At 39.1% G+C, this 26,004-nt stretch overlaps 1 protein-coding gene across 11 annotated transcripts in view; it reads right to left on the bottom strand.

Annotated features, from left to right (window-relative positions):
- Positions 1 to 26,004, bottom strand: part of Oxr1 (oxidation resistance 1) — a 375,562-nt gene that overhangs the window by 7,301 nt on the left and 342,257 nt on the right. For 6 of the 11 annotated variants that reach the window (XM_085679009.2, XM_085679016.2, XM_085679015.2 and 3 more), the window contains 4 exons: positions 23,808 to 23,976; positions 21,885 to 22,047; positions 2,618 to 2,698; positions 787 to 912 (listed from right to left, as the gene is read on the bottom strand). In XM_085679009.2, coding sequence (XP_085535135.1) covers positions 787 to 912; positions 2,618 to 2,698; positions 21,885 to 22,047; positions 23,808 to 23,976 — 539 coding nt within the window. Of the gene's footprint in view, positions 1 to 786; positions 913 to 2,617; positions 2,699 to 16,765; positions 16,952 to 21,884; positions 22,048 to 23,807; positions 23,977 to 26,004 lie in introns of those variants that run through there. The other 5 variants (XM_087898764.1, XM_085679013.2, XM_085679011.2 and 2 more) reach the window with 3 other exon arrangements.

Raw genomic sequence — 26,004 nt, 5'->3', positions numbered from 1 at the left:
GATGTTTCAATAAAAATCACATACTTCTTATCAAGAAATATCATTGCCTACTAGAAAATGAGTCATGCCAAACCAAAATGTCAACAGAGATAAGAAGTATGGCTTACTTATCACTGGTACTGTACTGAATTAATGAAAATACTGGGTCAACTTTTAGTTTGATTATTCAAATGGAATATGGCATCAGATTATCAAAGTTTGAAAATCTTTTACAGTTGCATGGCACTGAACAAATTAATGTCTCTACATGAAAATTTTCTTCCCCTACAAAAATATGCCCAAAAGTAATTTCTAATTTCTAGACGTTTGATAACAAATGCATAAGATAACACACACAGACCATGTAACTAGGCACAGAACAAAGCAAAGATCACCAGATGTGGTGAGCACTGGCGTTCTAGCACTAGGGCTAAGGCCGGGAGTCAAGAGTTTGAAGTCCAGCTCAGGCTCCACACTAAGACCCTGCCTTAAAAAGCAGAGCAAGAAGCAAACACTGGCCACTCCAGTTTCTCACCTAACTTTACTTTAGCATCTGCTGCAGGGGTGGCAAGCACCAGCCACTCCCACGTCTCACCCACACTCTATTTCTGCTGCAGCTGCAGGGGTTGCAAGCACCAGCCACTCCCACGTCTCACCCACACTCTATGTCCGCTGCAGCGGTTGCTCTCCTTTGTCCACTTACTCTTCATGAAGCAGAACAGCAGCAGTGGCCCTGCAGCTGGGGAGTAACAGGAGGCTGCTCCCTCTCAACGCACACACTCAGATGCAGCAGGTGACATGGCATACCTTTTCAATCTGATCAGGCAGTAAGAGTTCACTGGGGTCACTTAGGTTTGGTCGGAAAGATTCAGACTCCAGGTCTGCTTTCGCTGGGGCAGACTGCTTTGAGTTTATGTCTTCCTTTGTAGTAATCTAAAATAGCAAACAGCAGCAGTGTGTTAATGCACAATTGGGATACACTCGTCCAGCCTTTTGAGTTAAAGGAAACCTTATTAATCACAGGTGGCTAAAGATTTCATAGGGCAAAGGACAAACAGTGTGCCCGGAGTACAAGAGTTTAGAACAAGTATGCTTCATCCACCACACGAGGAGACGCTGTCGAGAAGCGCTATGGCTCCTGTTTCTGGGGGACAGGGAGCTTACATGCACACCTTAGCCTGGAGGGATGACAGGGAGCCAGGGAGCTTTTTAAGATTGAGCGCTCTTTAAAGTATGTGCTAGTATCTTTTTTCCACACAAAATACAAAAGTCAAAATTATTAACAGGATTTTTGCATTAAAAATGTAAAAACCGGCAGACTAGAAATGACAACTCTTTTGATTGGGCTGTATTTTCTGCTCCACTGAAGCTACCATTTTGTAAAACTGCCTTTTATTATTGACTTATTAAAACAATTACTTTTCATCTAGTGGAACCAAACAATCAATATTAAAATGAATTTGCTCATGAATAAAGGTTAGACTAATTGGTTGCATTTATTTGATAGAATAATCTCACTGATATTCATAAAATGACAAAAATGGTAATTAAAAACTTACTTTATAATCTATTGCTAGGTCTTACATTTTGTATTAATTTGAGGATCCAAACACAGTAATCCTAACAAATAAAGACCACAGCTATTGCTGGTGAAACATTTAAACCCACGGAACCCTACTGGAGCAGATAGCTAAAATGCAATTGAGGGCAGAGACTGACACCACTCGGGAGCGGAACCCTGACCCTCCAGCAGATCTCTTGCCAAGTCCGGACGGTATGGATTTTCAGCCAATACATGTTCTACAACTGTATTGTTTCTGATGAGAAGCTAAATATGAAGACTTTCACATCATCACATTTTACCTTTATTTCAATGATGTGAAAAGTTAAAACGGAACAAAACAGAAATCCAGGGCAGCATAGGGAAAATTAAAGAGAACTATTCAGTCAATCCGGAGAGCAACAAAAGCAGAGCGTGCTTTCATAAAAAGGAAACGCAAACCCAAGAAAAATGAGTTTTCAATTTCATTACTTTGCTTTTCAACAATTCAAAGATTATTTCAGAAAATTTAGCTAATGTATCTAGCTCAGATGGCTGTCCTATTCCACCCCAAAGCATTTCCAATACCAACCCAGGAATGCCTCAAGAACAAAACCAATTCATCTCATTAAGATTTTATTCAGTTTCTATAGCTGAAATAGCCTTGAAGAGAGAATACCTAAGCCCGACTTTCCATTAAGATTTTTATAATTTTCCTACTGCCTGGTATCTTTCAGATTCTAGTCAGTAAATGTTCATTCACAAATCAAGAGTTCTCCCAATGTCAAAATTAAATGAAAACTCATAGCTCAAAGAACTACATAGTGATGAGAATAGTTCTCAAGTGGCTGAAGATTGCTGTGAGAGCTTTCTAGTGAACAGAAGACAGCAAAGAGACATAATAAATAAATAAATAAAGGAAGGAAGTAGCTCCCCCAGGTGAAACCATCCTTTAAGTCGAAAAGGAATTTATTTCCTGGAGCTTTATTTTAGTGCTTCAGTCAAGACAAACTCATCTAATGTGAGATTTGTCTTGAGGAAGGACACTAAGAGCAGGGCATGGTCACTCTGAGGAAGTTGAGACCGCAGAAGGGGCACCTGGAGACGTCTGCAGAGCGTGCGCAGCTCCTCAGTGTTTAGCGCATCGATCCTGCGGTGGTACTCGGTCACTGACACTACCTGAGTGTGGAGACAGAAGACAGTGACTCACTGACAGCTGAGAAGGGAGTATGCGCATAAACAGAGAAGACAGGAGGGAAAGAGAGGGGAAGGGAGAGGCTTCAATGGGAGGAGAGGATGGTAAACAAGATATCTCTTCCTAATCCAAACTGGAAATAGAAGAAATTCATATAGAAACCACAGTCAAAATATACACAAGTGAGTTTCACCAGTATATCCACCTGGTAGACAATATGTTCACTCTCTTGACTATTTAACACAGACTGAAGTTAATTTAAACGCATGTGTTAAAGGGTGGAAACTATACCCTGCTTTCCTAACACAGGTGGCATTTAATCAAAACCATCTACCTCCCAGTTGCCAAAGGGAGTGGTTAGTGGCCGTCCTCTTAAATCAGCCAAGCTCAAGACCAGCACACTAACAGCCACGGTCCTAGAATGTCTCTAGGCTCACGAGACAAGCACACCCATCTATATCACAGGAGAGGAAACGAAAGGCAAAACAAACAAACAAAACAAAACAAACAATAAAACAAAGTAAAATTCATCTATGAAAAAGAGAGAAATCCAAGAAATAGGACCACTTTCAAAAGCATGTCTAATTATTTAAAAGCTCTTAGATCTTATACATTAACTTGGCCACAGTAAAACAGATGCACAATACAAAAAAACAAAACAAAATACAAACAATTTCAAGCCCCATGTGCACTGAAGGTATTTCAGGCAGCATTTGCCTGCTAAACTGTGATATTTCCCTCCTCCTAGCGCACAGCATCTGCACTTCCTACCGTTCTTCTCAGTGTACCATGCTACGACAGCAAAGGCCCGCACTCCCTCTGCTCCGACTGTATGAGGATCTGCAGTGTTTCATCTGTGCACACAATGGCTTCATTATGGAAAACATAGTTGTAATAGGCCTCGAGCATCTTTTCTCAGAATAGGCATATTAAATTAGTATATCTCTGGGTTGTACTATTAAACATCTTTATTTTAAAAAACTGCTGTATCAATAGCCGACACACTTTGCACACACACTCACACCCTTGGTAAAGTTTTGCTTAGGATTAGGGCAGAAGTTCCAATAACTTTTGAAATGTCCCTAAACATACTTTTGTCATTTTGTACTAAATATTTATGTGGTGTTTTCAGAATTGACAATTATAAAATCATTAACCAAAAAGTGTTGATATTCTATGTCCTATATTAATAAATATTCAGCAAGATTTAATTTCTTATGCAAATACAAACACATCTATCTCATTAACATGCAGAATGCTTTGGGTTTTGATACGTTGCCAAAAGATTATTTAAAAATAAATTTCTTTATGATCTGTTGTTGTTAAATTGATTTTAAACCCATTTTATATATCTATGTATCGGGCATCATGCAGAAATTCCTGGAGTGACAGAACTACTCACACAGCGCCCCCTTCTGCTCACATGCTCCTCCCTCCCCACCCCGTGTATGTGGTGAATGCAAGTGTGCTCACGTGTGTGTGAACACGCAGAAGTCAGAGCCTGATCTGTTCTTCTCTCTCTCCACCTTGTTTTGTGAGACGGTACTTCCCTGAACCTGGAGCTTCCGGCTTCAGCTAGCCTACGACCCTGGGATGTTTGCCCCTGTCCTGCTGCATCCCCTCCGTCTTCTGACAGGACTGCTCCCGGTCCCCTCCCTCCGTCTTCTGACAGGACTGCTCCCGGTCCCCTCCCTCCGTCTTCTGACAGGACTGCTCCCGGTCCCCTCCCTCCGTCTTCTGACAGGACTGCTCCCGGTCCCCTCCCTCCGTCTTCTGACAGGACTGCTCCCGGTCCCAGGCTTTCCGGCTTCTCTTTCACTTGTCTGTGGTTTGTTCTGTAGCTGCTATTCATGACAAAACCTTTACTTTCCCACATTCTGAATTCCTGTGATATTCTTAATCTTCTAAACCTGCCTCCGCTACTCCTCCTGCTTAGAGCTGAATTTGAAAACCATGTATTACAGGTAAAAGCTATTAGGGTAAACACAAACGAAAACCTCACAAGTTCCTCAGGTCGACACGACAATTACAGATTTTGCAGACCACAATGTAACTACAGAGACTTCCCACAGCACAGCGAGTGCAGAGACAGCACACAGGTTGATTATTCTGTGCTCTAACACTTCCCATGAGTCACCTCACAGGTCAGATTAGAGGCTGGGGCTACAAAATGCAGTTAAGCTAACTCACCCATAGAGGGACAAGACTTCAAAAGCTGGCTCTGAAAGGCTCTTGCTTTAGTTAACTAAAATGAGTTGGCTACCACTAAAGCTGTGCGGTGGCCACTGAAAGCTGGGCAAGACTTGAGAATAGAAAAAGCGAAAGAAACTGGGCACGTCCTAGTGCACCGCTGTTAGCGCTGTTAGCATCTTGGCTTCCGCTAAGCAACAATTCATGTGCTCTGGTTGAGGACTCCACTTACAGATAAGGATGCGGGCACCGCCCAGCCTTAGACACTCAGCTACACCTGAGATTATTGAGAGTACAAAGCAAACAGGAGGCTTAAGAAAACAAGGGCTGGCTTCTAGAGGACTGAGTAATGACCAGCACTATCTGCGAGAACTCCATCACTGCGTTCAAATCTTACCACTTTCTGCCAGTTCCCTAAAGATTAGAGAGGTCGAATGGTCCCTTGTGTATTTGTGGCTTTTATTTTAGGTTTAAGATAACTATTTTATATACTTTGGATGACAGCTCTGCAATTAAAATTTCAGTTTCAGATTGACAATAAGTATCTACGAATTAAAATAATATTTTTTTCTTTTTTAAGACAGGGTGTCATTATATGATCCTGGCTGACCTGGCAGTCACTATATAGGTCAAGCTGACCTCAAACTCACAGAGATTTACCTACTTCTGCCTGTCAAGTGCTGGAATTCCGTGTGCCAGACTGCCAGAAACAATACAATTTTTGATGAGGATGAAAGAAAACTTAGACGCTAAAAATTAAAAATCATGGCCTTGCTGTACTTTCCCACACTCTAAATTCCTGTGTTGTTTTGTGACCAGATTCATTGTTACATTTACTCATGAGTCTCCTCAACAAGAATTCTCAAATCATGAGGCAAATCTACGCTGGGTTCCTCTATCCCACTAGTTAACACTATGCTTATTGTTATTTAAAAATGTTACTCCTTTATGTATTCGTTAAGCACACTTCCTAAGTAGAAGTAAAACTGAATTATGCTCACAAAAGGGATGGGTTTTATAAACATTGCAGAAAGCAGGAGTTATATAACAAAGGACTGTCACTGAAAGTCTGAGCAAATATGGTAAAGCCTATCATTTCTCATTCATATGTTATTAAAGTATGTGTGTATGTCAGAGAGAGGGAGAGGGAGAGAGGGAGAGAGGGGAAGAGAGAGAGAGAGAGAGAGAGAGCGCATGTGTGCATGTGTGCAAGTATAGAGGGCAGCTTGCAGGTGTCAGTTCTCACCTTCCATCATGTGAGTACCAGTGACCTGGCTGCAAGTGACATTTTTTAACTGAGGAGCCATCTATCTTGCTGTCCCATTCACTCACACACACACACACACACACACACACACACACACACACACACACACAAATTTGTATTCCTTCCTTTCCAGGCCTTCATTAGTTTCTCTCTGCCTTTCTCTCTTTCTTTGAGAAGCTCTCCTATAGCTCAGGCTAGACTCAAATTTTGAGAAGCTCTCCTATAGCTCAGGCTAGACTCAAACTTTGAGAAGCTCTCCTATAGCTCAGGCTAGACTCAAACTTAGTACATGGCTGAGGATGACTACAAACCCCTTATTTTCCAGCCTCCATTTTCAAGTGCTGGGGTTATAGAGGCCTCACGTGGCTTCATGTTTCTTTAAATACTAATATCTACTTAAGCTATGGGGAGAGAAGACATACAAAGCTGTCATCAAGTCTGTAAGGTAACAAAGAAAAAAATGAAACAGTATAGAAGTGTATTTCTTTTTAAAAAATAGCTAAAGGTAAGATAAAATTTTCCAACATAGATACTGAATTAAGACTTTCACTGATTTTTTTTTTATGGTTTTGGTAATTCGTGATCTATTTGTAGAAGTTACGCGATTATTCAGAAGATCAAACCTAATAGAAATGACACCTCCATCTATATTCCATGTCACACTATTAGCAGTTAAAGCACACAAGGAAAAAGAGAGTGGAAAACAAGAAATTCCATTTAAAAGCATGCTCACTCTGGCTAACATGCCTTGCGTAAGAAATGGTTTGGATACAAGAGGAAGGCCACTGCGAAGGAAGCATCGTGTCCTACCCACACTACAGAACTAAACACCATCCTATTGTCTCCCTGGCCTTTGAAAAGCCCTCAGAGGCAGAAAGCAGTTTTATAAGCTTTATTTTCATAGCTGTCAATGTAGATAAAGAATAAAACTTACACATCTCCATTTTAGATGGACAGAAAGAACAACACTAGCCAACTAGAGAGTGGAGGAATTAAGATCTAAAGTTGCTCACATCCCCGGTTTCTTGAATGAGAACACATTCATAAACCTGCCAGTCTATCAAACAGAGAGAGCTAAGAGGAGTCCACTGACTCACTGCAGACCCGAGGTCAGAACGGCTCTAACCTAACCCCAGAACAGCCTCTACTTGTAACAGATGGGGACCGCGACCACTTAACGTGCCGAGAAAACGGCTCCAGAGGGCTCGGCTTTATCATACCTCTGCCCTTCATGGCGTAGGGTCCTCAGGGAAAAGGAGGCGGAAAATTGTAAGAGTCAGAGGTGCTGGATGACTTCCACTCAACCTTGTTTTCCAGACATGATAGGGCAGCTGCACATATGAACTCAGTGACTGTTACTGCCCTACCCATATGTTGGAATTTTGCCTGGCCTGAGCTTGCTTGTGGAGGACTTGCAAACACTGTAACAATCACTGACTTCCCTGTTCAGGAGCTAGCAAATGCTACCAGCTCCTGAAAGGCAGAGTCAGCTTTCTTCAATGACATAAGTTTGGTGGGGTCTACCGCACTGCAGGAGAAGTCCCTCTCCCTAGAATAAGTAGACAATACAAGTGAACTTGATTGGAGGAAGAAGACACAAACAAATTAAAAACAATAAAAAAAGAAAATTCAAAATCTGGTGGACTGCAAGTAAGAGTGAATATGGGAAGAGCTGAGGGATATATATATCAAAATACACTATGAAAATCTTGGAATAATAAAAATATTATTAAAAACAAATAAAACGCAGTATCTTCTTGGCTTAGTGGTTCTTTTGGAATATTGATACATTTCTGCCCAAGATGGCTCCCAGACAAACTAATTAATTCTTCCACACGTCATTTTTTACTACTACTTCCTGAGTTTACAAAAAAATGTAGTAAAATTAAAAATGTTTCCTATGTATGTATACTTACTTTGGTAACTAAAAATATGTTTTAAAAGAAAATATAAGTTGGAGTTGTTATAGCTAACAAAAATGAGCAATAGCAATATTTCTGAAGCCATGTAACTTGTTTTTCACTATAATCCATCATTTTAAACTGTCTTCATTACAAAGAAGCCCCGTTCTACTTTGTCTAACAAAACCTGCTGCTTTCACAACAGCACTTCATGGAATTATAATAAAGGATATAAAAATAACAAATAAACAATCACAACTTAGACTACAGAATCATCAGGAAGAACAATGGCAAAAGCAGAATAAGAAACAGACTCTGTAAGTGCAATTCTCTTGGGGTAGGCTAGGAGGCAGGGGTCTGGGGAGGAATGGTTTCTCCAAGAGGCAGTTTGAACATTTCAAATTCTAAGACTGTAGCCAGCAATCCTCCAGCTACTTGTGACTATTAGTTTAAAGTAAACCAAACAGTCTAGTAGTTAAAAATGAACCAAAAGAACAGCTTGTGGCCCTAAAGTGGCCACAAAGACAGCTAAGGGGTAAACTGATGTGAGTAAATAGATTATCTGTCTTCCTGGTTCAAAGAGAGCAAGAGGTGAAGCAAAAATTCACAATGATAAATTCAATGAGCTATCTCCTACTGCATGCACACACTTTCAGCTTTGGGCCACACAGAACAGGACGGAACTGGCTGCACAGCTAAACCAAGAGTTCAACTACCGCTTCCTTAGTTGGCTTTGGGAGGTACAGCAGTTTCCACGCCCAGGCTCACCTCACCATGGAGAGAATGAAAGCCTGAACAGACGGAGCCTCAGTTAGACCACATCTCTATTCTTTCTCCACTCTGCATGACTTGTCTCCTTGCCAGGGGACGGCTTCCCTTTTCCCGGATGCTGATTCCATTTAAAGATTCTTTAACCTTTCTTCCGGTCCACGTTTGGTTCTTGATGGGTGTCTTAACTGCAGGCTATTTCACCCAAGATCAAGAAGATGCTCCTTAACCTCAGGCCACATCACTCAAGGACTGAGGGGGCTTTCCAGTTCTCCTCTAACAGCTCCCTAGCAGACAGTGTCACAGCATATGGCCCAGGCTGGTCACTCTCATACCATATATGAATCTCAAAAGACAGAAATCCCAAGAATATGATTATATGATCCCATTTATATAGCATAGTCTGCCAAGAAGAAACTGTCTGAGAAAGACAACATGCTCAATTCAGGACCTCAAGATTCTCAGATTAAGATAAACCAAATATAAGATCATAATAAATGACAACCTAGCATGCTAGCTCATAGCCCTAATTAAGTATACAAAAATACTGCACCAACTGGTATTGATATCTCAGGCAGAACTTACATGTTAAATTTTTATTTTTAAGAACAAGCAAACAGGAAGAGATAATTAAAATAAGCACATCTGAAAAAATAATCAAATAGGAATTTTATACAATAAATTGTAACAAACAATTATGCAAAAAAAAAGTTGATAATCACAGGTAACTGAGCAAACTGGGACACCGCCTGAAACGACCCTGGGCGCATTAGTAAGAACAAAAGTCTGACACACCGAAGAGCAGAGCACACGAATTAGATTAGTAAGATACAACTGATTTCAATAAAATCCAGCTAAGAAGAAAACACCTGAAAGGGAGCTGCTGAGAATTTTCCAGAACTGATTAAAGACAGATCTATAGATCTGAAAACATTCCATTCCGTAAGTAAGAAATACATACACAACACACCTAGTAAAAGGTCATAATATTTGAAAGACATGGTTTATTATTGTGGTTTTATTATTAACTAACCAGTGAGAAGAGGCACAAATCTCCAAGTGGAGGCAAACTGTTCAAGAGCAGATGCAGACCTGGGAGTGAGGAGAGACATTCCTGAGCACCCGCACATCAGCAGACCTGATCCCAGAATAAATATTAGTAAACAAAAGACCACGACATGGCAGAAAACAAATGGCCAATCTAGAGTTGTTTATCCAAGCAAAACTATTTTGCAAGATGAAAAAAATGAAGGAAAAAGGAAAAAGAAACCCCCAAACAAAAGAACAAAACACAGTTGTCCCTCCATTATCCACGAGGAACTGGGTCAATGTGGAACCCTGACCCCAGGCACCTATTCAAGGCCCTGACACACAGCCACATTCACACGCTATCAACCATCCAGGTTGCCCTTCAAAAATCCAACACAATGTGAATGTGAACTAATAACTACTTGTTATATTGCATTATTTTGAAATAATAACAAGAAAAAAACCATACATATTCAGCACAGAGTTCTCTACTTTTCATACACATTTTATTTGCAGAGAGACAAACTAAGAGTGCTAACCATCAACAAATCTTCAAAGAAATTCATACAACAAATGTCAACAAGAAGGGAAATAATCCCTGGACATCTGAGATATGCGCAGTGGAGGAACAACTAAGATGGCTAATGTATTTGCATTTAAGCACTGTTTCAACAAAATAACCCAGGCATGATTTGTGAGCAAAGAATGAGTAGACCATTCAATAGCCCATATCTGAGGAGAGGTGGCGATAAGCAACAGAGGCATCCGGGATTCTTTGTACTACTCAGGAAGGGAAATAAAGATACTAACAAGATTTTTAAAGAACAAAATTCTGGGGATTCTACAAAAAGCATAACAACATCAACCTTAGTACCAAACAGCAACGCCCTCTTCTCAGGCTGGGGGTAAGATAAAACTGACAGGAGATTCGGCACAGTGTGCCCTTAGAAAGTGGATAAGCTAAACGATGAATTAGAACAAACAATCTCATATACAGAGAGTGGTGAGAGAGGAAGGGATTCCTACCTTAGACTATGCCTTAAACATATACAAATAATAGGACAAGCACTGGAAAAAGCTAAAATGAGTACAACTGAAATGCTAACAGGTGTTAAAATCAGAGAAAGGAGAAGAGTGGGAGATCAGTTCCCAGAGGACAGAGACCACTAAGTGTCACACAAGAAGAAACAGATCACATGCCTGGACCTATCCCTTAATCAGACAAAAAGCAGCAGGCCCATATAAATTTACTGATAAGTAAATGCCAAACATAGAAGGAAGATATGGAACTGAATCTCCACAGTCTCTTGTAGAAAATAGAAGCAGAGGAAATACTTACTAACTCATTCTGTGAGGCCAGCATTACCCTAATAAAAAAACAAATAAAGACATTACAAGAAAAGAAAACTACAGAACATTAACTCTCATGAAAATACATGCACACATATTAACAAAATATCAGCCAGTGCCATCAGATAATGCATGAAAATAAACATACATAATAATCAAGTGAAATTTATTACAGGTGTGCAAGGCTAGTGCGCTATCCCAGAGGCTAAAGAAAAATACTGTGATAACAATTATCAGCAGTGAAAATCTGATATTCATTTGTGATGAAAACAATCAGCAACCTAGAAGCACACAGATAAAGAACATATAAAAAGAATAATCCCATAGTTATCACAAATAATAGGGAGGCTCAAGATTCTTTTGTATTAAGATCTGGAGAAAGGCAAAAAGATCCCTCTCGTTTATTCTATTCAATAGCTTACAGGATGTCCTCAAAACACAATGAAATAGGAGACGTGCAAGTAAAAGAGGAGGAAATTAAACCTGTCTTTGTTTTTAAAAAATGCTATGGATTGTAAATAAAGAAAATCTAATAACAACTGAACACTGCTGGGATTAATAAACAGCAGTGGTGTTTCCAGCATATCAGGACAACTTACAGAAATCAAGTCCTTGCCATTAACATTATTGATTTTAGTTCCAAGTTATAAAATACTTAGGCCTAGACCTAACGATGTGTATAGAAGATTGAACATGAGGGAAAGTGTGGAAATCCCGGTGAAGAAAACGAAGGTTTAAGTAAATGGAGATTATCTGTATTCATGGGAAGGAAGATACAGTCAATGTCACCAAGGTACCCACCATTCCCACACAATTCCAATTCTAATTAAAACCAAGTGATTCAGGAGCTACAAAGTTGACCTGAAAGGTTAATATGGAAAGACCCAAAACAGCTGAAGAAGCAATGGCAAACACCTGGAGCACAGGTGCTCTCGAGACTCGTCATTAAATCACAGGAAGCAAGAGAACACGGCTGGCAGCCAGCAGCCGGCAGCCAGCAGCCAGCAGCCAGCTTCGTGAGGAGAACAGAATACACCCACACAAATATGGCGACTGATTCCGGCAACAGAGGAAGGGAGAGAATGAAATGAGGACTGTCACTACCGCAGAGACCAGGCTGACAGAAGGAGAAAAAAGTTCTTGTCTTTGAAAAAATTCAACAGATTAGAGACCCAAATGGAAAATGCAAAAATGTAAGACTCAAGGTAACCAACGGTTTGAAAAGTTATTTTTAAATGGAATACCAAAAGAATAATCATGAATCAGAAATTTTAGGAGTTAGATGATTAAAAATTAAAACTTCTATGAAGGCAAGCCACAAACGGTATCCTTTCTCCAATATATATCACTGAAAAAGATCTGTTATCAAAAATAGGGGAAGTATCCAACTTAAATAATAGGCACTAGTATGTGTTTGTAGGGATGGACAAACCCCAACAACGACAGGATTTGCACTTATTGCTGGATCAATTCCAAATGGGAAAGCGTCTCTCTCTGGTATTGTCTCATACAACTGAACATACTCTTACTCCACTTGGGCTCCCTGGTCTTTACCTATGAGACTTGAAGACGTGGGTACACAGAATCTGGAGGTTGGCTGCATTTGTGGTAAGTGCTCACAGAACACAGCATGGCAGAGGCATTCGGCGAGTACAGAAACTCGCACATCCATACGATGGAGTATTATGGAGCAGTCTTAAATGCATATTGCTAAGAATCCCAACTATATTGTTTCCCGTACATGACTGAAAATACCAACTTTCAGAAACAGTAGGAAGGTTACTGGGTGCCAGCAGTTTAGAGAGGGAATGAAGCATGAGTACCTCTACCTCCTCAGCAGTTTCTAGTGCAGTCAATGTGGACTGCGGTTCTGTAACTCCTCACTTGTAAACACCCATAAAATACACAGTGTAGAAGGGAATTCTAAGGACATCCACACACGTAGGCTCACCATAACACGTCAGTATTAATGCAATAACTTTTAGCTAATGTGCCTACCAATGACATGCAAATAGTAGGGGAAATTGAAAAACAAAAAGAGTGTATAAGAATTGCTTCCTGTTTCTCTACAAACCAAAAAAACCATTGTCTGCAAGATATGCTAGGGCAATGGTGGCCATGAAGCTCACAGCAGTAATCGATCGATATCTTATTCGACTTAAGACTCACTCCACCAGAAGAACCCATCCTTGACATTAAACAAGAATAGATAGCCTAGGGATACAGGGTAAAACAGAATACTACTGTTTGAACAATAAATGACTCTTAATGACATGTGTTATACTCTTAGATCAGTGCCTTGTTCAACCATGGTCAGGGAAGCTCCCCTGCAGCAGACGGGAACAAACAGAGAACCACAGTCAACACTCCGCAGAGTGGAAGAACACGAATACTCTCTCCTCAGGGCTCCGGGAACCCTAAGGAAGAAGAGACAGAAAGAGTATCCTCTGCGCATATGTTACGGCTTTCAATATAGTGCTTTGTACGGGACTCCTGAGTGTGAGAACGAGTGAGCTCTGTTTCTTGTGCCTTCTCCTGGGCTCCTTGCCTTTTGTTTGTTCAATTCTGATGTGCTAGTTTTTGTTTTATCTTAGTGCTTTATATTTTTATTATATTTCATTTATAATTGTCCCAAAAAATAAATTTGGGGAAGATAACATGAGACACAAAAACCCCACATAAACAAATATAATGAAAAAGTGATACTATAATTTTAATGTTGGTAGAGAATCAGATCTTCATTTTATCCTTATGCTTTATAATGTATAAACCTAAGATATACTTTTCAACCTCTTAGTCAAATGCAAAGTCCAATGCCAGTATGGGTGAGTTTCTTCAATTAAGTTGTGACTGTCCATAGAGCAGAAGATGCTTTAGGGACCGTGCGGTGTATGTTAAGTACTGTTCCCATCATTACAGGTACGCAGCACGACAACGCAGAAAGAATACTGGCTATTCTTTATAGCTTCTTATAGCTCTGTGAACTTGAGGAACATCAATCTACTTCCTGGCTTCTCCAAATGGAAATAATACTCAAAACACACCTTCCCCTCTTTCTACTCTGAAACTGTGAGCAGGAAGAGCAGACACTTCAGGGGCATGGACAGGGCACCCAGAGTGAAGGCCTCACTCTAAGCTGAACCGTTGCAGTAAGATGTCCGATTCATGCATGAAAGAGACACGCTAGATTAACACTTAAAGGTGCTGTTCAGATTACAAAGGGCAGCTTAGGCTGGGCATTTAGAGTAACACCCAAACACAGAGCTGGCTGTGGTCATTATCTCCATCACGATTACAATCATTCCAGTCTGCGATGACCGGTTTCACAGCTGATGTGCGGCTGCTTTGGAAGTCGGTGTGTGAGCTAAGTCTTAGACATGGCAGAAATTCATGAGCAGTTTCTGCTGTGGTTCCACACACAAAATACCAAATTAAAAAAAAAACTGTCTTTTTCACATGAGGACAACCTAAAATAATCAAAATTGTGAAAATTCATTATTAAAAATAATAATGTTAATATATAATGCTGAAGATGAATTAAACTAAGCCAAAATCTTTATCAAATACTTTCCAGTAAGTTAAAGTTTACTGACAGACATCACAAAGGAAAGAACTGGCACAAGTGTCTATCAAATACATGAACAGCTCCAAGCAGATCAATGACTGGAAATTAAAGTTGAAGATGTCAAGCATGAATTTTAAGAGCAGCCTTAAGGCTAAAATAAAATTAAAGAAATGAAAGGAATAAAAACAAAAGCAAGCATAATTGGGTAATACGATTCTCATGGAAGCTAAGTCGCAAAGGGTTAATTTGATCCCACACATTTTGTCTGAGGCATTGTCTAACTACTATTATCAATGATTATTAAGATAGTGCTTATCTACTTTGTACATGGACGAAGGTGCCAGGGTGCATGTGCGGTGGTCAGGGGACAGCTTTCAGTAGTCAGCCCTCTCCTTCCACTGCATGGGTCCTGGAGACTAAAGTCAGATCACCAGGTTCTGCAGCAAGTGTCTTTACCCGCCAAGCTATCCTGTCAGCCCTGGTGAAATGTGTGAGTTCAATTAGTTCATTCATAAAATGAACATATTATTAGCATCTGGGTTAACTTTAAGGTCAAATTTGGCAGTACATACACCAGTATTTAGAATACTGTCACTGCTGATCTAAATACATGACCACATTCTCAGCAGCTCTGTAAGGCAGTTTACCACTGATGTCCCCTGTGTAACTATCAGAGGTGGAAAAGACAGGCAGCATGCTAAAGAGCAGTGTCACAGAGAGGAGACGGCAGCTTTCCTGTGTTCCGAAACTGTTCTCTCAGAAGAAATACGTTTTGCTTTCAGTTTCGACAAAGAAGGGCCTTGGTATGTCAAGACTCTCGGCCACCCTTACAAACCCAGAGCTCTTCCCCTCCTACACTCCTGGATCCACCTGTCTCAAGCAGGAAAGCTGGGCACTGAGCTTGATGCACGCGAGGACACACGCTACTACCTAGAAAAGCAACCCTAGAGGAGCTGGTGAAGTGAAGCCTCACTAGCTGTGGCTGATTCTGTGCCACCAAATTCCAAATCAGTCCAGAACACTCCACGCTGACCTCCTCATCTGACTACTGCATTTAGGGAAATATTGCATGTGTGTCTACACCACAGACACAGGAAAAGTTCAGAACAAGTAAGAAACAGGAAAACTACCTAAGTTAAAAATCACCAAAGAGCTTCTTCCAAGCAGAAGATTTGGTCCATGTACTAAGGGTGTGATGTGCGGCATCATGCTGACCTAGGAAATTCAACACATCTATGGTTTCCCTAAATTTATAACAAATATTTTAAAACTTAATGGTAAGTATCATGAAGCTTAAAAGTTAAATGGTAAATAAAACATTATGAATACCTTTATTGCTCTTGGTTAAAAACTAAAAAGACTTAGCTAAATAGTTAATCTGATAAATTGGATCACAAATTTAAAAATAAATATTCTGAGGTGCTTATACAGATTAGAGCTGATGTAACAGAAATGAAAACCCAGAAATCATAATTAAAAACATCAATAAAGGGATTTTGTCATTTTTGAGATGCTTATCATTGAGGAAGTACAAAGAAACTTCCTGAGTCGCTTTACAAAGCATTGTTAGACGACAGAATAGCAGCATTTTCTCAAGAGCTCCCAATAAGTTACAACAGCACCCATTAAGTGAAACTTAGTTTCACTCTCTTCTCTTAAACAAGGAAAACAATTCAGAGTCCTTTCCTACAAGATTAAGTTTAAATGAAAACATTAAGGCAGTAATAAAAATATTTTTTATCTTGCTTTTTAAGTGAATAAAAAAACATATTTTTAACAAAGCAAAAAATTCTAGCAACATATTAAGCCCCTTTTGAAAGATATTTAGAATTTCTAACTATATCTTACAAGTATTTTCTGCAATCACATAGTTTTTACTCTATAAATACTGTTTACACAGTCAAGCACTAGGTAAGTTTGTATAATGGCCCCACTACAAGACTGGCAGATAGAGACACTGCAATGACTGATCAGGATTTACCAGGGTGTATTTATGGGTCACTGGCTGATGTCTTCTCCCTTTTTTCCCATACCAGAGACGGGACATTTCCTTCCCAGGTCACATTAAGCTTCAGCAAATCACGGAAGACCTGTTCTCAAAAGCATTCTTCCTCTGTCAAAGACACATTTCCAGCACCAGAGCCCTGCCACAGTGACAAAACAGTTCGCTGGCAGCACAGACGTGATTGACATGGCAGAGAGCTAATCACTAAGTAGTATCCACTGAGCAGATAGTCCTGAATGGAGACTGTAGAGCTGGGGAGGGAAGAGAGTGTTTCCCATGCTTAAGTTCGGTTGCACTGCACCCAAGTGTGCTAAGAAAGGGCTCAAAAGTTTAAAGACACAGAGCACTTATTTCCACAGCACTAACAGATATGCTGAATACAAGCAACACATTGTGTACAACGTCCAGAAGTCCTCCCAAATCGCACATGTGACTTCAGTTAACACTGCGCTGTTCGTTCATAGAGTTCCATAATTCTTTCCTATTGCTAGACTTTTGTCCTTTATAGCTAGTAATCCTATAAAATTTAATTTTATGGGGTATTCATAGATAAGAAACTCATTTTAAAGTGTTTTCTAGCATATTACTTACTGAAAGATAATTGTATTTACTGTGTCTACATATGCTACCCTCATTAATACGTGTATTATGGAATATAAGCAGAAGCTTATTTTTTTAAAGATTAAGTACAACGTATAACTACATTTAATTTAGATGTAAACTAAAATTATCTGGCATTCAGTTTTATCTATACTATCATGGTAATGTCCAAATATTTCTTCCATTTTAAGGCAAACTTGCTCTCCTAGTATACACAAAGCCATCTCCTCAAATACACGCAACTCAGGCACATACAACGTGTGACGTGTGCCCACTGAACCCAGCGCACCCTGTAGCTATTACTCCCCTCTCTGAACGCCAGCCACACCCCTCCCGTTACTTTCCACCACACTCCTTAATCATGAAAAACACTGTGGTCACAGTCCATCCCTTAACACCACTCCCCAAAACAAAACCATCAATAATACTGAAAAAATCGGGGGATAGTTTAAAAACCTGCCTAACTACTAGACAGTCTTTCTCAAACATGAAAACAGGTGCTATGTAAAACAAACCAAGCCCAGCACAGCTGTTCTGTTAGCTGTCCATTACAAGCCACACCTGAGAAATGTGATCGCCCGTGTTGACTGCAGACATAAAGCCTCTCTTATTTTTTGACAGTTTCAACTGAGTGTGCATTCTGATAACTTGGCTGAGAAGAGATTAGGAAACCTTTTTGCTTGTACTTTAATATACTAACTCAATTTTAATATACATGTACATAGTTCTTTAATAACAATAATGAAATGCATTTAGGAAAATAAAAATAATCCAGCTGTTTAGCAGATACCATGTTAAATATGCAGCTTCAGCCCTCTGCACGGTTATTAGAAGCTGTAGCAGTATTAAATATGCAGCTTCAGTCCTCCGCACGGTTATTAGAAGCTGCAGCAGTGTTAAACCGGTGCTTTCCTTTGGAAAATCTAACAATTGCAGTGATAACTCTACTTGACAGCTGTGCATACAATAGGAAGAATTCAGCAATGACATAATCCAGCTTAATGGTGTAGGAAAAACATTAGGTTAAATATTTACATGTGTATAATCAAGCTGGAGAACACTGGAAGTTATAATCAAAATCAACATACAAATAATTTGAAAACTTAAGTCAAAAGGCAGGTAATAGACTGTTCTGAATAATCCTTTGGGAGCTTATGTCATAAGCACGCAACATAGTACATTTATACTAAAATAAGTGACTTGACCTTTGAGTGATTGAGAAATTCTAAGTAATATCAAACACTGGAAAAAAGAATCAGGATCTAAGAAACTAAACACAAAATGAAACAACAATTATCAACACTTAGGCAAGGGATAACGGTAAAGAGTAAGTCAGAGCCTTTTCTTCTAACAGGGATTTCAAAAACGAAGCCCCAGTTACGGAGATGGGACAGCTGGTCAAGGTGCGCGCGCCTGATGACTGATTCCTGGGACCCACATGGGGAGAAAACCAGCTCCATAGATAGGATCCCTTTTAATAACACAGTCACTACTCTGATGTATCATTAGGGGATCTCACTGTCGAAACGTGGCTCAACATTCCCCCTTTTGTTGGAGGGGTTCTGCGGGTCAGCTTGCCTGGCTCCCACATAATCTCTAACATTGAACTTTCTTCCTACCATCCTCATACTTTTAATGCTGAATTCCTGCCTTTTCTAGTTAGTCATTGGACTGTCATTTATTCTCTACATTTTGTAGATGAAGCTCTTTTAAGATGTCTTTAAAGTTTTCCTATCCAAACTAGGCATCCTAGCAACTTTGGGTGCCTTGACTTACAATCGTTTAACCAACCCTAGAGTAATGCTGAAGATACCGACAAAGGTGAACAACTGAGTTAAGGGATGTCGTTCTGTTCTGGGAAAAGATTAAAAGGAAAGACAAGTAAGTCTTTCCACATCACAGTCATATATCCAAAATTGGGCTTTTTGTTATTGATATTCCTTACAAGAAGGAATAAAGGTGAACAGATCAAAGCCAGTAACAAGGAACTCGTAGCAGACTTGTGCTAAGATAGCAGGATCACTCTTTCAGGCCAGCAGTTTTCTACCACTGACCTTACAACAAGAGACTAGCATAAGATGCAAGATGAGAAAAACCAGACGGCAGCAAAGTTTGCTTTCTAGCTTATGATTTCATACTCAAATTTCATAAAATTTGTAGTTGAAAAGGTTAATCATGCATACAAGTTGTCCAAACAGTCTGAAAGAATTCTGGTAACAGGGTGAAGAATCTGCTTTTCAGTCTTAAGGCCCCTCTTCCTTAGTCGCATTACCCATATTCAGGACCTCCTCAGTCACAAACAAGAGGTAGCTACTGCATTAAACCACTCTTTCCAGACGGTTTACAAATGCAACTTTTCCTGCCACTTTTTGTTTGTTTTTTTTTTGGGGGGGGGAGAATTTTCCTAGGACAAATGAGGAGATATATAAACTTTAAACTGTAAATTATAATTCTCAATGTTCCCCCAGAAACTGAAGCCATTTCTTTGATTCAAAACAGTCAGCAGTGGGGATGGTAAGATGTAGCCACATAGTTTTTAGGTAGAAAAAACAAAAAAACTAACTAACTAAATTTGGGAGCTTGGAGCCTCAGAAGCCATATAAGGACCAGGTCACAGTGAGGACTGCCTGTAACTTCAGCTTCAAAAATTGAGATGGGGACCCAAGAGCAAGCTAGGTGTGGAGGCAAGCAGTGTCTGTGAACTCTGGGTTGCACCAAGAGGTGCTGCCTTAAAGAATGAGAAAGAAGAGCAATCAGAAGATTCACATCAACCTCAGCTTCTGCATATACAGATTCAAACACATACTACAGTCCACACATATGCATACATCCACACATTCACATACAAGCACACAACACATGCATCCACATGAAAAGAAGAAAAAGAAAATGTCAGTAGTTTCATATTTCTAAACTTAGATGACCCAGCCAACACTGGGAAAAGTTCTCGATTCTCTTTCTTGATTAAAAATACGGCCACCCACCATTTTACTGCCCCGTTTAGAAACTTCATCATAGCCTAGCTGCCATTAAATCCTAATCATTTATGTACCATCTTTTACCAACTTATTTCCTCTGTGTAACCTACTTTCAGCTGCTGCTACCTTAAAACTTGTATACATCTTTGGAATTCTGGACACATTTACCTTCTGAGACTAAGAACACAGCTGGAACCCACGGTTACCATGTGAACCCACCTACTGTAAGTGGAAACATGTGCCCAGCACTCTCCAGAGATTTCCTTCCTGCCTCCTCCCTATGCCTCAGTTTCCAGGAACCATGAGTCCATGAACTTCAGCTATTTCGGTTCTCCTGACATCAGCCCTTCCCCTTGTATTCCACCCATTAGCTATGAGATTCATCCATGCAGTCGCTTACATCATTACGTTGTTATTGGTCTTACTTAAAATTTTATAAATATCTGCAAATATTTACCCATCTATTCTGCTGATAGTAACTTAGGTCATTACTAATTTGGTGCTAGAATTAAGATTAATACTTTTTCTTTAAATATTGAAATAAATGTGCAATATGCTATTTTCTTCCCCTTCATCATATTGATGACATACTAAATGAATGTTGTACATAACACACAATGATGTCAGACAAAAAATCAGGAACACAGCTTGAACAGAAGACACACCATGTACATCTTAACCATTATACATGCTAAGAGCATGTATACCTTAATCATTATACATGCCAAGTGCGTGCACAGTAAATTCATATTACACAAATAGTCACAAGCTTTAACCAAATGGATAATAAAATCCAACTCCATTTATTATCACATTTTAGCATCTGCTCTGTTTTCTGAAAACATCAAAAAGAGATTAAGATAAAAATACCAAAAAAATAAAACGTTATTATCCTATCAACATTCCAAGACAAAGCATATAAAATCACATAATCTTAATATTTTTTAATCTATGGGAAGCTTTTTAAAGAGTTTATCAGTATTAACTTGGACATTGCTTAAAAATTCATTAAATTTGAACAATAAAAACTATTTTTTAATATAAAATTAGCACCAACTTCCTGCCCTCACCTTAGTATCATTGGATTCAGGTCAAGATAATGCTTACTTGGTGTGAAACTTGGAAATGGCAGCTAATTTTTCTAAATGCACTAAATGAGCATTCTTTCATATATAAGAAAAAAAGACAGATGAATCAAACAGGATTTTTTTATGACAGTATAATAGCAATTAATGTTATTTCCATTTTAGCCACGTTGTCTTCCTTTAAATATGTTAAAATAAATCTAAAAATTACTTTATCCTTAAAGATCCAATATTTTAATGTAAAAGCAGAGTGACAAAGAGCATTATGTTATACTCAGATTCATTGAGAAAACACGTATGTGCATGGACTGTCAGCTAGGCTTTCAAAAACCTGCTTTTGTGCACTGGATCCTGCAGTTTGTGGAGTACCATAAGGCCATAAATCACACAAGGCAAAGGAAGCCAACCGAGCTGACGGCGTCTCACTCTTACCTCCCATTCTCTGGCTGCTGCGTCAGCAGCAAGATCTTCGTTTGCTTCAGACTCTTCAATCTTCTTGACGACTATGAACCCCGGCTCTCTGGTATATTCACCAGTATCTTCTGCATAGATTTCCGGACTCCACTGAATGAAGAAGGCATACAAGTGCTCTGTCCTGTTAGAGCGAACGGTTATTAATAGGCCTAGTATTATCTGCTATTAGCAAAAGTTAAAAGACTATATTTGTAAAATGTTTTGACAGAAGTTGAAGACTTTCAAAATACACCAGACTTTATTAAACAGTAAAGCCCACTATCAGGAAGACATTTTCTTTGAAAACTGATTTAGCTATCATTTGTCAAGTTCTAAAAACATATTGCACTAAGACTTTCATTGGAAGGCTCGTCACTGTATCAACTGCAGTGTGATGCTTTCCTATGTAAAGACACTAGTAGTGGGAAGGAAGTCACACAGCATCCACACTGAAGCGGCAGGACACAGTAAATCCTTGCTTCAATGGTTGATGACCTAACCCTTCCTGATCTGCTTCCCCTTTCTGGTAGTTTGCTAACTGCAGTCAACTGTACTGGCTGCTGTAGTATGCAATAGACATGTATGTTCAAAGATCAAACGTCTATGTGCTTACTGGCTTTAATTAGCATGGAGAATTGAACTACAAAACTGAGCTAACATAGACCAACCAATAGCAATGGCTCTAAGAAGGAGGCATCCATCTCATGATCTAATGTTATGTGACACCTGACATATAAAAGGGCAGCAAGTTTTACCTTCCAGGCAATTAGTCACTATCAACAATTCTCTTAGGTTTTCTGTCTATGATGATGCTCAAAATTCCAATAATAATAATATTAATAAAAGCCAAGGTACATCTTAATTATGACTTGCAGTGAAATTTCTAACCTGGGTACTGAGATGGTGATGTAGTATTAGCATTAGGAGGGCTGGCAACCTTTTCCCAGTTAAAGTTGAAACACTTAGGTTTGGAACCAAGAACAACATTAAAAACAAAATTACATCTAAAAATTAAGAAATAACCAAGAATAATAAGAAAAATGAGATTTTTACATTAGATTTCACCAAACAGTTACATTTTCATCATGATCGCTTTAATTCTACTCTCTTATTCGCGAGGATCTGTTTCTTTCAAGTAGTGAACTGTGTAAATCAAACTGTTTTAATTGCTAGACTCCCATTTTAAAAAAGAAGCTCACATTATCTGGTGTATCTGGCATTTGGGAAGGAGGGGAAGTGCGGACTCCATGGGATTTCCAAGACGACCACTCCTCCCACACTTGCCACTTGATCAGCTCTCCCTGGCGCATTACAGATAACCAGTCTTCCGCCTCAGGGGTGTCTTCCCGACCAGAAAGCAAGGGAGGACCCTAGTACACTCAGTTTCTTTAGGAGGGCATTATTAAAGTAGAAACACTTTCAGGCTGATCAACTTTGGCGATGATGCTAGGAATAATTCTACATAAACTCTTTCTTTGTGAAACCCTGTCTCAAAAAAGAAAAAAAAAATACTATACTTCCTTCAAGAAGGCTAATACATTCATGAATCTTCAGTCTAAGACATTAGTACTTTACTATTAAAATATTCATGTTCCAATGTCTTCCAACAAACTAAATATGAAAATTTTAAAGGCATAAACTGAGAAGTGTCAGACAGTAGCTGATTTCCACAGATTAAAGCCACTTTGCTGACTTACAGCAGAAGGTGGCCTGGAACCGTGCAGGAAAGCTGTCCTCGGACTTAACCTCCCTCAGCCTTTCTGGGCTGGGATTAAAGGTGTGCACCACCGTGCCCACTTACTTTTAGTCAGGAAATGGAGGCTTTCAGGACTTTGATTCTGGTGTTGGGATCTATAAAAGAATCTTGTAAGAAAAGCAGAAGTTTCGACGTTTTTAATTTACCTTTCTTGTGGCACTGCAAACCAATATTCATGTTTCTTATCTCTTTGTGCGTACTGCTGCATCGTAGCGCTGGCCTGGGACACAAAGGTTTTCCTCATCGGTTTTCCAACTCGGAGACACAAGAATTTGTGCAATCGATGCCTTCTCTTATCCTTCAGAAGTGAAGACCCTAGAAAGGTTATGTAAGCAGTGTCCATTCAGTCATAAAGTGTCTTAGATGAAGTAATTTTACATTCTGGTTCCGAATTATAAAATAATGTATTTTACTGGTATTTGCACATATTCAATTAACTAACTTTTATTTATTTATTTATTATTCATTTATTGGCATGGAAGATCTAGTTACTGAAATAGCAAGATTAACTGAAAGAGTCAAGTTAGTGAACTAAAATTTTGTTGAGGGCTATTAGGAAAAATGCAACATCTCAGACTTTTCAATAAGTTATTAACAACAGCTACGCTGAACTGCATGTATCTGGAAAGCATGCTGTAGATTCTCTGTTAATCTTTTAAAATTACACCTAAGTCAGTATACAGAATTTATAAATGGCTATTTTAATATGGCTATTCAAATAAAAAATTAATGTAATCTCCAGTCTTTACACACATACAAAGGTGTGAGAAATCAGCAGTACACTACGAGCTGCAAAGCAACGCTGGAACGGCTAATTATGTCTAAGTTATCTCCGACCAGAGGCATAAATTATTTGGAGTCTGACAGGAGGATTAAGTCTGTGAACACGGACATTAACTAGCTTGCTTCAGCGCAGCCCCTGGAGGAAGGTGCACTGCAGAGACACCCCCGCCCGGGCAGGGAGGTCCAAAGTGCACAACCCACGTGCCCAGCGTGAGCCGCTGGTTAACAGGAGGAATGGTGGCCGCTCTGGTTCTTTCCATTATTACACGCTACAGTCTATTTATCACAGTACTTCCATCTTATGAATTAATAAATTTCAAAAAGTTTTAATATTTCCACATTATATACTATTGCTATTAAAAAATGGTCATTTAAAACTAATGTTTTATTAAAAAGAGGAAACCAATGGTACAACTCAAAGAAAGCTATCTCAAAGTGCCTACTTATTTTCTTCTTTTGGTATGTGGCTATAATAATCTATTATATATTAATTCTCATGGCCTATAAAATTATATATTTAATATATTTATATTTATATATTTAATTGAACAGAAATTACTTTCTAACCTTTTTCAAAGATTAAAAAAATACATAAACCAAATACTCTATATAAAGATCTTCATGCCAATGTTACTTATACCAAAGGGAGTAACCCTCTGAACAGTCTGAATTGCTAAAAACAACAGATAAATGGCTGGATAAATTATAAGACTGATAAAACCACGCTTTGACAAAACTATAATGAAAATACAAAAGTGAACACCACACAAATGTTAAGTGAAATAAAGCAGGAAATAGCAATACGTACAGTACAATCCTGAGTTTGTACCTCAAATCTGTATGTACACACAGGCTCAATTATCAATCAAAACCAAAAATGCCTTCCAAAGATCTGTAAGGATGTTAATACTAGTTGATCATCATTGGTAATAAATTCCAGATAATTTTATAAAATGTGTTATAATTTCTTGTATTTGACAATGTTCCTAATAAGTGTTCATTGTGTTCTGAATAAAGAAAAAATACTGTAGAAAAAAGTTCAACCTTTAAAGCAATTGCTTTGAATAAATGCATTTCTTAATAACTAATAACTATAATCTTAGGTTTTCAAAGTATCTCAGTGGGATGATACAAAGAAAATTCAGTGTTTTAAAAGCTGAATGTTGAGTCTGTAGCACATATGTTGGTTGGAAGGCAGAGGGAGGACCAAGGCCTTCTGGGACAGAAGAGACCTGTCTCAAAAGAACACTCTTATTTCTTAGGCTTTTGAGACATTCCCTTGCTAGGCAGACAAGGCTGGCCTCAGCACTATGGGAGTCTTCTTGCAGCTGCCTACAAGGTACTGGGATTACAGACAATTACCAGGATGTGTAGCACCACAGAAGGGACCAGACCTCTAAGAACTGCTTGGGGAGATGAAATGACACAGCAACTGTGGGAAACAAGTGGATTCTCAGAAAAGCAAACAGTTATGTGATCTGGCAATTCCTCTTCTGGTACATGGGAATTACTGCCCCCTCCTGAAATAACCATCCAAAAACTGAAAGGAGGGGCTTTATA

Source organism: Myodes glareolus, chromosome 19, assembly GCF_982192425.1.
Source record: "Myodes glareolus chromosome 19, mMyoGla1.1, whole genome shotgun sequence".
NCBI lineage: Eukaryota > Metazoa > Chordata > Mammalia > Rodentia > Cricetidae > Myodes > Myodes glareolus.
The sequence above is the reverse complement of the archived record's forward strand: the minus strand, read 5'-3'. Positions and strand labels throughout refer to the sequence as shown.